This window comes from Gopherus flavomarginatus, chromosome 5, assembly GCF_025201925.1.
Source record: "Gopherus flavomarginatus isolate rGopFla2 chromosome 5, rGopFla2.mat.asm, whole genome shotgun sequence".
Classification (NCBI taxonomy): Eukaryota; Metazoa; Chordata; order Testudines; family Testudinidae; genus Gopherus; species Gopherus flavomarginatus.
Window position 1 is genome coordinate 40,605,587 of NC_066621.1, and position 13,237 is coordinate 40,618,823.

Genomic DNA, 13,237 nt, shown 5'->3' on the forward strand with positions numbered 1-13,237 from the left:
CACCGGCTACACATCACCTAGGGGCGGGGCGGCCTGGGCCCACTTGCACCACTGGGTACATAAATTCCTATGGTGCATATGGGGCGGTGCGGGAGGGGTGTGTGGCCTGGGTCCTCCCAGTCTCTGCAATGGGTTAGCGCTAGAAGGGTGCAGCTCAGTGACCCCATTCGGGTGCTTGTGCATCTCCCTCCTCCAGGATGTGCCCGGAATTGTCTCTTAAATGTAACTTTCCCTTTTGTGGTTCTAAAAGGGAAAAAAAACCGGAAAGTGTTCTGCTAATATGTATTAATGAGTATTTGAAACCTTAATTCCAGTTTAAGAACACCTTTTTTTCACTGGGAAAGGGGGAGGGCTGATTTTAAAGAGAAAATGCGGAGCCCGAATGTAGAAAGTGAAATGCTCTCAGTCTCACCGGATTGCGGAGTCCAGTGTTTCCCCCATTTTAGCATGAAAAAAGTTCTCAAATTCACCCTAAACACACTCTCTTTGGTGCCTCAGGGTGAGTCCACAATACATAATATTTTATTGAGTTATGTCATATTGCAATAATCAAGTTCTATGAAGAAAGGCAGAGTCATCTGTGCAGATAGAAAATGAACACATAGTGAGCTCTCTGCTCCCTTATCGGTACATGTCAAGTATAATTCCCAAATCTGGACCTTAGCGTCCAAAATATGGGTACTAGCGTGAATTCCCCTAAGCTTAATTACCAGCTTAGATCTGTAGCACTGCCACCAATCAGGAATTTTTTTAGGGCCTGATACCCTCTGGTCCCCCCAAAATGTTCCCAGGGGACCCCAAGACCCAGATTCCTTGAGTCTCACAACAAAGGGAAATAAACCATTCCCTTCCCCCTCCTCCCCTCCAGGTGTTCCCTCCCTGGGCTCCTGGAGAATTATACAGATTCAAGCTCCGTGAATCTAAACAAAGGGATTCCACCCTTTCCCCCCCTTCTCCTTCCCTGTTGAGTACAGACTCAATTCCCTAGAGCTTCAACAAGAGGAAAAGAAAATTAAACAGGTCTTAAAGCAAAGCTTTTAATAAAAAAGAAAGAAAAAAAGTAAAAGGTTTATCTCTGCACTTGAGATGGTAAACAGTACAGGGTCTTTCAACTTATAAACAATAGAAAGAAACTTTCTCCAGCAGAAACACAATTTAAGCTACTTCCAGCAAGTACACATATGCAAATGAAAAAGAAAACAAATTAAAAGCCTATGACAGCATTTTCTACTTACAATTCTGAACAGATAAGAGACTGTAGAAGGGAGATTGGCAGAAACCTGGTTACACCTCCAGCCCCGTCCAGGACTCAGAGAGAACAAAGTCAAACCCCAAACCCACAAACAAAGGCTTCCCTCCATGAGATTTGAAAGTATCTTGTCTTCTGATTGGTCCTCTGGTCAGGTGTTTGCAGGTCACTGTTTGTTAACCCTTTATAGGTGAAAGAGACATTAACCCTTAGCTATCTATTTATGACAGTACAAAGAGCATATGTTCCCACGGTCAGTCACGTTTTTCTGTGACTTCTGTCTTATGAAAACCTGCAGCAAGAACGGTGGCGTGTGCTCTGATTTCGGAACCTCTTGAAAGATCTCTGACAGTAAATGAAAGTGGCTGGGTCAGGGCAAAGGCAACGGCCAAGTGCTCCCTTCTATGCCTGCAAGAGGAGAGGAGATTGGATCTTAGGATCCCGGCCCTAGAGAAAGCTGTACTTGATCCACACCATCCTTCTGTTTTTGCCCCAGTCCCAAGGAGGCCCTTCCACAGAGCTCAGAGGGGAAACAGTCATGGGGAGGGTAGGGGAAATAGTCCTTGGTATTCTCTACAGTTTGATAAAAGGCCATTCTTTATTATATCCTCCTCACCCATTTAACTCCCTGTTCTCTATCTACATCAGGGGTTGGCAACCTTTCAGAAGTGGTGTGCCCAGTCTTCATTTATTCACTCTAATTTAAGGTTTCGCGTGCCAGTAATACATTTTAAAGTTTTTAGAAGGTCTCTTTCTATATGTCTATAATATATAACTAAACGATTGTTGTGTGTAAAGTAAATAAGGTTTTTAAAATGTTTAAGAAGCTTCACTTAAAATTAAATTAAAATGCAGAGCTCTCCCCCCGCAGACTGGTGGCCAGCCCCCCGGGCAGTGTGAGTGCCACTGAAAATCAGCTTGCGTGCCGCAGGATGCTTATCCTTGATCTACATTATATTGAATAAAAGTCTGTGAAACTCATTGTGCATCTGGTATTGCAGCAACTGCACAGCTGCTTCAGAGGCTGTTTTATAATACTGTGTGTGCTATTAGAATAGTCCTGATAAAGTCACTGTAGGAGCCTTAACTTATGAAATTTTCTGATTTGTATAATTACATTTTCCATCCTTCATGTCTGATTACCATAGGCTACAGCTGCATATAAATACAATGCTTTGCTCTTAGTACTCGTACTGGGACCCGTATCACTTCTGCTTCCAGTACAGTGTTCACTTTCCAGTTTATACGCAGCCTGATTGGCGATGATAAATGAGGGTAGAGGCTGAAACAAAATACAAAGACCCGTGAGCTTCTCCCTAGCTGCAGGAAATGTAATTGAAAGATTTAGAAAAAGAATCTGTGCATTTTACATCAACTTCCTTAATTAAAGAAAGCAAGATCCATATTTCCAGAATACTGACCTCTAAATACAGAAAGTCTTTTGTCTAACAACTTAATGTAAAGGATAGCCAATACACCCCTATCCTGCTATAACGCTGTCCTCAGGAGCCAAAAATCTTACCGCATTATAGGTGAAACTGTGTTATGTTGAACTTGCTTTGATCCGCTGGAGTGCACAGCCCCGTCCCCCCGGAGCACTGCTTTACCGTGTTATATCTGAATTCATGTTATATCGGAGTAGAGGTGTATTATTGTAGTTTGTTTTTAGAACAGCTGTCAGTGGTAAGCCTCACTGCACTTAATGATTGAAATAAACATATTGGACCTGATTCTTCACTTCCCACGCTATTTTTACACTGGCGTAATTGCACTGGGAACAGTGTGGTGACCCCAGCATAGCACCAGTGACATGGAGCAATGAATCAGGCCTATGTAGTTCTTGGCGGCAACTTTTCTGATACTTGAATTAAGAGGCATTTTCCCAGCACAGAAAGAAGTAAGGAACTGAGGTTTTACCCCACATAAAAGTGAAATTATTGGTCGGTCACCCTGGTGACACATCTATCACCATTAGGTAGTTCTGAAGATCCCAGGACTTGCTGCTCCCCAACACAGCTTATTTCTTCATGCGGAGTGCTACTCCAAGTCAAACTCTCTGTCCATCTCCATTTTGCAAGTGCTCGTTGAATAAGGAAATGGGGTTTGAATGGGTACATCTTCTTGAAGTACCGAAGATGTTAAACACGCTTGCTAGTTTGCAGCTGCTGAAAGCTTTCAGAAATAAAATAAAGATGATATGGGAGAGATGGGACACCATAATCGTAAGGGGACAAAACGGCAGTCATGGTTGTGGAACAGAGCCAAAGGGGTAGGTAGCAGAACTAAAAAGGAATCCTAAATTCCATCTTCAGAGAAGACTGTCAGGTCAATACAATATAATGAAGCAATGAATCTGGTTTCTTTGTATGGGCTGTTGAAGGATTGTTTTGTTCAAATTCTAAAAAAGGGAGCTAATTTGTTTAGAACTCACCAGAACCCATTTTTCCTATTCCCAGTCAAGTTTTCTATAATATTTGTCCCAGGTTCTTTTATATCAAATAACTGTCTATGGGAGGCTTGTTCTTTTACTAGTATGTCATCAGGAAGAATTTTGATGCATTTGGGAGATTAGGCATGAATTGGAATTTTCTAGGGTGAAGTCCTGGCCCCAGTCAACTCAATGGGAGTTTTGTCACTTACTTCAGTGAGGCCAGGAGTTAATGCTTAGAGCACATGCCCCTTTCCCAGGGTGACCCAGTGATATCACTAAGAGGTCTGATTGGGAGCCCAGGATTTCAAAGATGAAATATGGTTAACAGAACCTTTGCCCACCCATTCTTTCAAGCAAACCTCAGCACTGTTAGGTTTTTTTTTCCTTTTTAAGAGATAGCATGGTATTAGTGAAACAGCACCCTACAGTGATTTATTTTAATATAAGCTCATACAGAGGATGGAGCAACTCTTCTCCAAATCTAAGACCACTGCTTTAAAGATTTTCCCATTTTAATTTCCAGTTGCATTTTCCTCCATATCCATGTGTATGATTTCTGTGTAGAAACTGGGAATTAAATATTTCAGCTGGGATTGTCAAAAGTAACGAGTAATTATCAATGTTCAACTCGAGACATTTGAAAAGAGCCTATTTTTCAAAAAGCGATAAACATCCCTTTCCCCATCTGAAAATCAGGTTCTCCCCTTCAATGTGTCTCACTCTAGGCACCCAAGTCACTGGTCACTTCTGAAAATCTTGGTCTCAGCCTATAAACCAGGCTATTACAATTTTCACTTTGATAAATGGTATCTAAAATCCTTCACATCCTGAGCATGAAGTACATAGATTCAACTGTTGATAGGGGAGAGTAGGGTGATTGAAATCTTTCCATTCTTAAATTGGCTGTTCTGTTGAGAAAATGGTCCTATTTGCTCCAATGCACTTGTTTCTTCTCCTTGAAACCATGGTCCTCATCAGAATAATTTTCTCCCCCAGTACAATCTGACTTGCAGACCAGAAGTGTATTTGGTCGCTACTGGGTAGCATAATGGCATAGAGGTCACCCCACCACATCCTCTGCTGTCAGGTGTGGCACAGCAGGTGAGCCCTTACCTCATTCTCCTCTCACCCAGGATGTGACCAAGTCCAAGCAGGCCTTTGTCATACCAAAGAGCACCCCCTTCAGAGTCTCATTTATTTAACTGGAAAGGACAATGTGAAAACATAAAAAGGTTCAATCAGCTACTCCACCGAAGCTCCTCACCTCTGGGTTAATCACTCACTTGTATACCTTGCCCCACCAGCCCCAAAGTGTTCTCAGACTGGATTCCTTGCCTGGAGCTTGGCCTTCTGCTGGGCATTTGGATGGATGCCACTCTTGCCGTGACACTCTTCTCTCAGCAAGTCCTCAGTAGCTCCTCAAGAGGGCCCATACCCAGTCCATTCTGGGCTGCTCAGGTCTCTTGCCTGGGAGCACTTTTTCTTTGGGCCTATTCTCTCTCTGGGAGCCTCTGCTCTCCAGGGGAGACCACTGGTAGTAGCTTCCTAACCAGCAACGCTGAGGAGTCTCTCTCCTCAGGAGATTCCTCTGTTTTAGGGCTTCCTCACTGAGCCCTGATTAGCCTTTATTAAGTCCAGGTACTTGCTAACTGTCTCCTAGCCACCTAGGTAATTAGTTACTCACTAGTGGATCTGGCTTGACTTGTTCTCTGTAGCAGAGCCTGTCAGAGTAGGCTAGGTATTTGACTCTCTCAGAGGGCAGCTACCCTGTGACAGTAGGTAACTCAGGAAGAATACTGTGGGTTTGGTTTGCTTTCTTCACCATTCATCTTAATTTTTGGTTGTTAAACAATTTTTGTTTTTTCTTTTCATTTTTATTATGGCTTCTAGTTATTGGTGACTAAATTAATGATTCTTTTGCAACTCTGCTGAAAATTCTATTTAAGGGCATTTTTTTAAAACAGACTTCCAGCTTTGCCCCTGTCATAAACAGATAAGAAAAGTTAATAGCACAGAAGTACTTTATACCTCTTTGACTGTAAAGGGTTAACAAGTTCAGTAAGCCTGGCTGTCACCTGACCAGAGGACCAATCAGAGGACAGGATACTTTCAAATCTTGAGGGAGGGAAGTTTTTGTGTGTGCTGTTAGTTTTGGTTGTTGTTCACTCTGGGGGCTCCGAGGGATCAGACGTGCAACAAAGGTTTCTCTCCAATCTTTCCAATACAGGCTCTTATAGTTCAGACTAGTGAGTACTAGGTAGATAAAGCGAGTTAGGCTTATGGTTGTTTTCTTTATTTGCAAATGTGTATTTGGCTGGGAGGAGTTCAAATGTGTATTTGGCTGGAAGGAGTTCAAATTGGTATTTTGCTGAAAAGATTTTAATTTGTACTTGTATACTTAGGCTGGGAGGGTGTTCCCAGTGTCCATAGCTGAAAGACCCTGTACCTATTCCATTTTTTTAAAATTTACAAAGGTAATTTTTACTGTTTTTTCTTTCTTTAATTAAAAGCTTTTCTTGTTTAAGAACCTGATTGCTTTTTTATTCTGGTGAGACCCCAGGGGACTGGCTCTGGATTCGCCAGGGAATTGGTGGGGAGAAAGGAGGGAAGAGGGAGAGAGAGGCTGATTTCTTTCTGTGCCAGGATTACTTTCTCTCAGGAAGAGTCTGGGAGGGGGAAAGAGAAGGAGGGAGGAAGGTTAATTGTCCTCTCTGTTTTGTGATTCAAGGAGTTTGAATCACAGTGATCTTCCAGGGTAACCCAGGGAGGGGAAGTCTGGGAGAGGCAACTGTGAGGGAAAGGGTTTACTTTCCTTGTGTTAAGATCCAGAGAGTCTGGGTCTTGCGGGTCCCCGGGCAAGGTTTTTGGGGGACCAGAGTGTACCAGGCACTGAAATTCCTGGTTGGTGGCAATGCTACAGGTTCTAAGCTGGTCATTGAGCTTAGAGGAATTCATGCTGGTACCCCATCTTTTGGACGCTAAGGTTCAGAGTGGGGAATTATACCATGACAGCCCCCCTAATCCATTGGAGGCTCTGTACTGAGACATCAAATAATCTTGGACTCCAGTGTTGGCATTCAGAAGTCTTTCTGATGTGCAGGCACCATCAGTTAGTAAGTCTTCTGAGGCCACCATCCCACCAATGAATCCGTGTGGGTGCAAGAGTTGACCCATCCTTCCCTTTGCAGGCTCAGAGCCTGACATCTGTTGTGGCCGCAGTGATTTGCACACACAGAATTGCATCTGTCGCTGGCTGCAGGTAGAATACTGGAGGCTGTTTTTACATCTGTGATGTAAAGTCTCTGGCTTTAGTTAGGGGCATGGGGATAATTTTGTTTAGTTAAGCATGTCATACTTTCTGTCAGTGGCTTTTCAGGAATCTGTCAAACTTTCCTTTGTCCACAAATGTAGGAAGAAGTTTAGAGATTTGGGGATGAATCGTTCACGAAAATTTGGTTTACTTTGTTAGGGCTGAATTCCACCCTGCCTACTTACCTTGAGTATGTTTTATCTAGAAGTAATTCCACAGAAACCAACATGAGTAAAGATGGCAGAATTTGGCCCTGAATGCATAGAACAATTTGGCTACAGTCACAAAAGTTTGACTGAGGTTTTACTACGGATGCATCACGATGTCCAAATCTCTTATTTCACAGCTAATGTAACTGCCTGGGTATGAGATGAGTATGATTATCGCTATCTTACAGATGGAGAAACTGAGGCATGGAGACACAACATGAGCTGTCGAGTGAGTCATGTGTGAGGAAAAGCATCAAGGAGTTATGAACCTCATTGACCTACTGCCACCGCCAGACTACACTTCTTTCTTTTTCTACTTGGGAAAAATATTATATCATGTTAATGGGAGTTTGCGTTGTATATAAGTTTCATTTCCTGGTACCCAGTGATGGAAAATAGAAGCAGCAGAATTAGTGAGCTGCTCGTGCGTGCCCTTAACAACCTCTCTCATGAAAATTTCAAAAGATTTAAAGACAAACTCTTGCACTCTGACTTTGAGGGGAAAGGTAACATCCCCCGAGGTCGGCTGGAGAATGCCGACAGGATAGATACCAAGAGCCTCCTGATGGCATTCCATGGTGGAGAAGCTGCAGTAGATATAACTATGGACATTTTCACACAGATCAATCTCAGAGATTCTGCTTCTAAACTAGGAGAAGAAGGAAGGAAAGGTAAGGAAGTTACTGTAAAACCTGCAAGTTTCCATCCAGAATCTGCCCGAAGGCAGCAGCAGCAGCAGAAGGAGAAACAGGCTGATGGTAGGAATGACAAATTCTAAATCCCAGCAGGAAATTAGGGGGACTCAGCAGAGATGCCAAGAGTGGGGTAGTTTCTCTGATCTGCTCCACCCCCTTTTCACCACTCAGATGGCACAAGGGGAGCCAGTCAGCCTGTAATTCTCCATCTGAGTGTGGGGAAGTCCCCAGTGTGTGTAGACATAGCCTGGTGGTGCAGAAGAAGCGTCCTGGACAGAGAGGTGGGGAGGAGGAGTGACTGGGGTGCATACCCAGCTGGTGGCCCAATCCCTGGGAACCACTGGCAGTTGGTGTAAGTTAGAACTGCCCCCAGGCTGCTCTAACCTATGCAAGGCCGGGGGAAGAGAATTAAAGATCTGTAATTAGAAACTGATTACAGAAGAGAACCTGACCCAGTATATTATCACCAAACAGCTGCCTGGTCCCATGAGACATTTCTGGGGTTGTGGGCACAAACTTTATCGTCAAGAATATTTTTTAATTAAAGACAAATTCAGTAAAATACAGTCAAATAGCCTGCAAACCTGGAGAGCTGCAGTTCCAAAGGCCCCAGCTTGCCTTTCAGTGTCCCACAACAGCATAAGAGCCAGTGCCAGTGGAGATCCACTATTTAGTGCGGTGGTTCTCAACCAGGGGTCCGGGGCCTCCTGGGGGCTGTGAGCAGGTTTCAGGGGGGCTGCCAAGCAGGGTTGGCATTAGACTTGCTGGTGCCCAGGACAGAAAGCTGAAGCCGTACCGCAAGGCTGAAGCCTGGGGCCCCGAGCCCCACCAACTGGGGCTGAAGTTGAATCCTGAGCTTTGCTTTGTGGGACCCAGTGTGGTGTGGGGGCACTGGGCAATTGCCCTGCTTGCTACCCCCTAATGCCGGCCCTGCCTTCTATATGCAGAAAAACAGTTGTTGTAGCACAGGTGGGCCTTGGAGTTTTTACAGCATGGTGTCGGGACGGGGGGTGGGGGAAGGTGCTCAGGAGGAAAAAGGTTGAGAATCCCTGCTTTAGTGGAGCAATGTTAGAATCCATGTGCTCTGTGGTGGAGCTGAACTCAAACCCTGTTAGGGCTTGTCTACATTTACATTTTATAGCGCTCTAACTTGCTGGCTCATGTGTGAAAAATCACCCCCCTGCCCCTCGAGCGCAGCAAGTTGGAGCGCTTTAGAGCATTAGCATAAACTGGCTCGGAGCTAATCCCCTTGTGGAGGTGGATTACCAGGAGCGCTGGGAGAGCTCACAAGCAACCACATTCACACTTCAAATCACTGGCATGGGAGCACTCCTGCGCCAGCACCAGGGCCGGCTCCAGGGTTTTTGCTGCCCCAAGCGGCAGGGGCAAAAGCCATGATCGCAATCGAAGGCAGCTCCACTGCTCCTCTTTCTTCTTCAGCAGCAATTCAGTGACAGGTCCTTCCCTCTGAGAGGGACTGAGGGACCTGCCGCCGAATTGTTGCCGAAGAGCCTGACGTGTCGCCCCTTCCCCTTGGCCACCCCAAGCACCTACTTGCTGAGCTGGTGCCTGGAGCCAGCCCTGGGCAGTGCTTTGAACTTTCCAGTGCAGATGTAGCTTCAGTCATTCCTGTTACTGTCCCCTGTATCTCACGGTGACAGTGGAGCTCAGCTGGGCTGGTTCTGTCCGGAGTCCCTGGGACGGAAGCTTCAGGGCTGGCAGTGAGGCTCTCCCTAGAGGCCTTTGGAATTCACTGCCCTGGACAGTCCCCCAGTGCATGAGTTTAGCAGCCTCCATAGCACAATGCAGGGGGCAGTTACTTGCTTAGATTGTGAGCTCTGGCAGGCAGAGATGGTCTTGTTATATGTGAGCACAGGACCTAGTACAATGGGGCCCTGCTCACTGATTGGGCCTCTAGATCCTACCAGAACACACACAATAATAAATCTAGATTTGAGGGATGGAAAGAGGCTACTTTGTTCCTAACTTAGTTTATTAACAGATACTTGGCAATGGCAGTGGCTATTTTATGCAAGCTATTGTGAGTTGCTTATACAACTTTAAAAAAAAATCATATAGTTCAGTGCTTCTCAAAGCCGGTCCACTGCTTGTTCAGGGGAAGCCCCCGGCAGTCTGGGACAGTTTGTTTACCTACCGTGTCCGCCGGTTCGGCCGATCGCGGCTCTCACTGGCCGCAGTTCGCCGCTCCAGGCCAATGAGGGCTGTGGGAAGTGGCGGCCAGCACGTCCCTTGGCCGATGCCACTTTCCACAGCCCCCACTGGCCTGGAACGGTGAACCGCAGCCAGTGGGAGCCGCGATCGGCCGAACCTGTGGATGGGGCAGGTAAACAAACCATCCTGGACCGCCGGGGGGCTTTCCCTGAACAAGCAGCAGGTCAGCTTTGAGAAGCACTAATCTAGTTGACCAGACAACAAACATTTATTAAAAAATCAAATATAGTAAAATGCTGGGGGTGACAGGAAGGCCCCCTTATCCCACCCTCTACCCAATGTGACTGCATCTGAATGATCACTATCCCAAACAAACAAACAAAAGACCTCCATAACCACCCTTGGTGTTTGTAAAGGCTCTGCCGTGCCATCCAGTCCACCCCTGCACTAGGGCCGAATTGTCCTAAATATGGATCTATTATTTGTTTCTCCTAGTCTGAATGACTCTGCCCCAGTGCACTGCTCATTATATAAAGTACAGCCCACTCATGAATAGAAACAGGCAGAGAGAGATGAGTGTGACAGTGTGCTCCACGCATCACTAGGATGGCACCTCCTGGTGACTTTGAGGGATAGCACAGAAGGTCTGTGCCTCTTCCCACAGTTGCATGCCTCCCCTCTCTCATTCTATGAGCTGCTGTTACCTCTTCATGACTGAGTCCTCTGGCCACATGAATATACACATGTTCCCCTTTGGGGTACCAAAGTCTTTCCTCAACAGCAGTCCTAGGCAGTCTTCCCATTCACTGCCTCCTGGTGCCACTCTCTCAGTGGCTGGCAGGGGAACCCAGGCCAGACCTTTACTGCAAGTTCCAGCTCAGAGAGCCTCTAGCCAGCAGTCAAGGTCTGTTCCCTTCTAGACTTTACTGCCTTTCCCTGAGCCGTGTCTGTCCATCCGTCTGTCCATCCATCCTTTCTATCCACCTGGCTGGCTGGCTGGCTGGCTCTTCCCCCCCCAGGTTTGTCAGCCCACCCACATCTCCTTTCTCCCTAGCAGCTCTCCTTCTGTTTCCAATTTTCTGTCTTTATAGTCCCAACACAGCTACTTCCTCTCCAGCTGGGCTCCCTCTCTCAATCAGGGGATTGCTTGGTCACCTGATTCCCCTCATGTCATAAACAGATAGTTAAGGGTTAATGTCTCTTTTACCTGTAAAGGGTTAACAGGCTCAGTGAACCTGGCTAACACCTGACCCAAGGACCAACCAGGGGACAAGATACTTTCAAATCTTGGTGGAGGGAAGTCTTTGTTTGTGCCTTTTGGGTTGTTCTTTGATCTCTCTGGGAGTTAAGAGGGGCCAGACATACAACCAGGTTTCTCCAATCCTGAAAATCTCTCATGATCAAAATAGTAAGTACTAGATAGAAGGTGGTTTAGTCTTTATGTTTGTTTTCCTTATTTGCAAATGTGTATTTTGCTGGAAGGATTTTACCTCTGTTTGCTGTAACTTGTATCTTATGCTAGGGGGGAGGGAGCCCCTCTGGTTTATGTAAGCTGAGACCCTGTAAACATTTTCCATCTTGATTTTACAGAGATAATTTTTACTTTTTCTTTCTTTAATAAAAAGCTTTTCTTTTTAAGAACCTGATTGATTTTTTTCTTGTGTAAGACCCAAGGGGACTGGGTCTGAACTCACCAGGGATTGGTGGGGGAAAGGAGGAGGAGGGGGGGAAGGGGAATTCCTCTCTGTGTTAAGATTCAAGGAGTTTGAATCACACTATCTCTCAGGGTAACCCTGGGAGGGGAAAAGAGGGGGAATGCTTTATTCCTCTTTGTTTTAAGACCCAAGGGATTTGGGTCTTGAGTCCCCCAGGGAAGGTTTTTGGGGGACAGAGTGTACCAAACACTATATTTTGGTTGGTGGCAGCATTATCAGTTCTAAGCTAGGAATTAAGTTTAGAGGGGTACATGCAGTTCCCCACTTTCTGGATGCTAAAGTTCAAAGTGGGAATTAGATCCTGACACCTCAGCTGTGACTTGTTGGGCTAATTAGCCCTGTTCTCACTGCACTAACCCTTTCAGTGCAAGTCTGGAGTGAACACTCCATCACAATCAGAGAAATAGAACATCCTTTACTATATTTCACAAACTGCACTGAGTAAAATGACTGCTGGTAGCCATGCTCTTCTCAGCAATTACATTTAGCGTGAGATACAATGGCATCATTCAGTCCCTGGGTGAGTCTATATAGAATATAAATGCACTTGTCTTGGAATGCACAAAACATTCTTACTGTGTTATTAACAAGTACTTTCCCTTTCAGATTGGCGTCCAAATCAAAAAACATCAGAGTTGTCGGCTAAAGGTATGTGATATCTGCCTGGGAAGTTACCCCAGTGTGGTGGCCTTGTGCTTATTTGGTTGGATGCTTTCCTGGAACTGTCCCTGTGACACACAGAAACTGACCTGTCTTAACACAGCCTTTACAAATGCCTTTCCAGATATACCACACTAATGTTACCGGTTCCCAAAGGCAACAAAGTGAAGACTGTAATAGTGACAATGGCAATAGCACTCCAGCCAAAGAGAATTCCCTAGTTTGTAGTGGGCAGCAGCTGGCATCAGTCCCCAGGATATGCACTTATGGTGGTGCTGCTGTAATTGCTGATGTCCAGTCTTGTTTCTACTCAGACCAATGGAGAGAAAAGCGGAGCAAAGAGAAAATGCAGCCTCTCTCTTTCTGGTGCTGACTTTCCCTGGCAGCCTTTCTGCTGGGGATCACAGGTCCAGCACATGGTCTGATCACCCACTCTGAGCCTACGTCCACACTACAGCTTTAAATCGATATTAGTAAAATCGATTTTATAAAACAGGTTTTATAAAATCGATTTTACGCGTCCACACTAGGGCACATTACTTCGGTGGTGTGCGTCCATGGTCCCAGGGTACCATCGATTTCCGGAGCAGTGCACTCTGGGTAGCTCAGTAAAAGAATAGGACCAATAACTTCGATATCCGTCCACACTAACCCTAAATTGATTTAGTAATATCGATTTTAGGGTTACTCCTTTCGTTTAGCTGGAGTACAGAAATCGATTTTTAGACCCCTTAAAATCGATTTTAAGTGCCTTGTAGTGTGGACTGTTACAGCTTTAAATCGATTTAAAGCTGTT

At 45.4% G+C, this 13,237-nt stretch overlaps 1 protein-coding gene across 1 annotated transcript in view; it reads left to right on the plus strand.

The window, feature by feature from the left end:
• Window positions 1-273: 273 nt before the first annotated feature.
• The window catches only part of LOC127052361 (NACHT, LRR and PYD domains-containing protein 3-like), a 42,550-nt gene continuing 29,586 nt past the window's right edge, over window positions 274-13,237 (plus strand). The window contains 3 exon segments of the mRNA XM_050955962.1: window positions 274-499; window positions 7,388-7,870; window positions 12,388-12,429. Of these exon segments, the coding sequence (XP_050811919.1) occupies window positions 7,588-7,870; window positions 12,388-12,429 (325 nt within the window). The 5' untranslated portion in view covers window positions 274-499; window positions 7,388-7,587.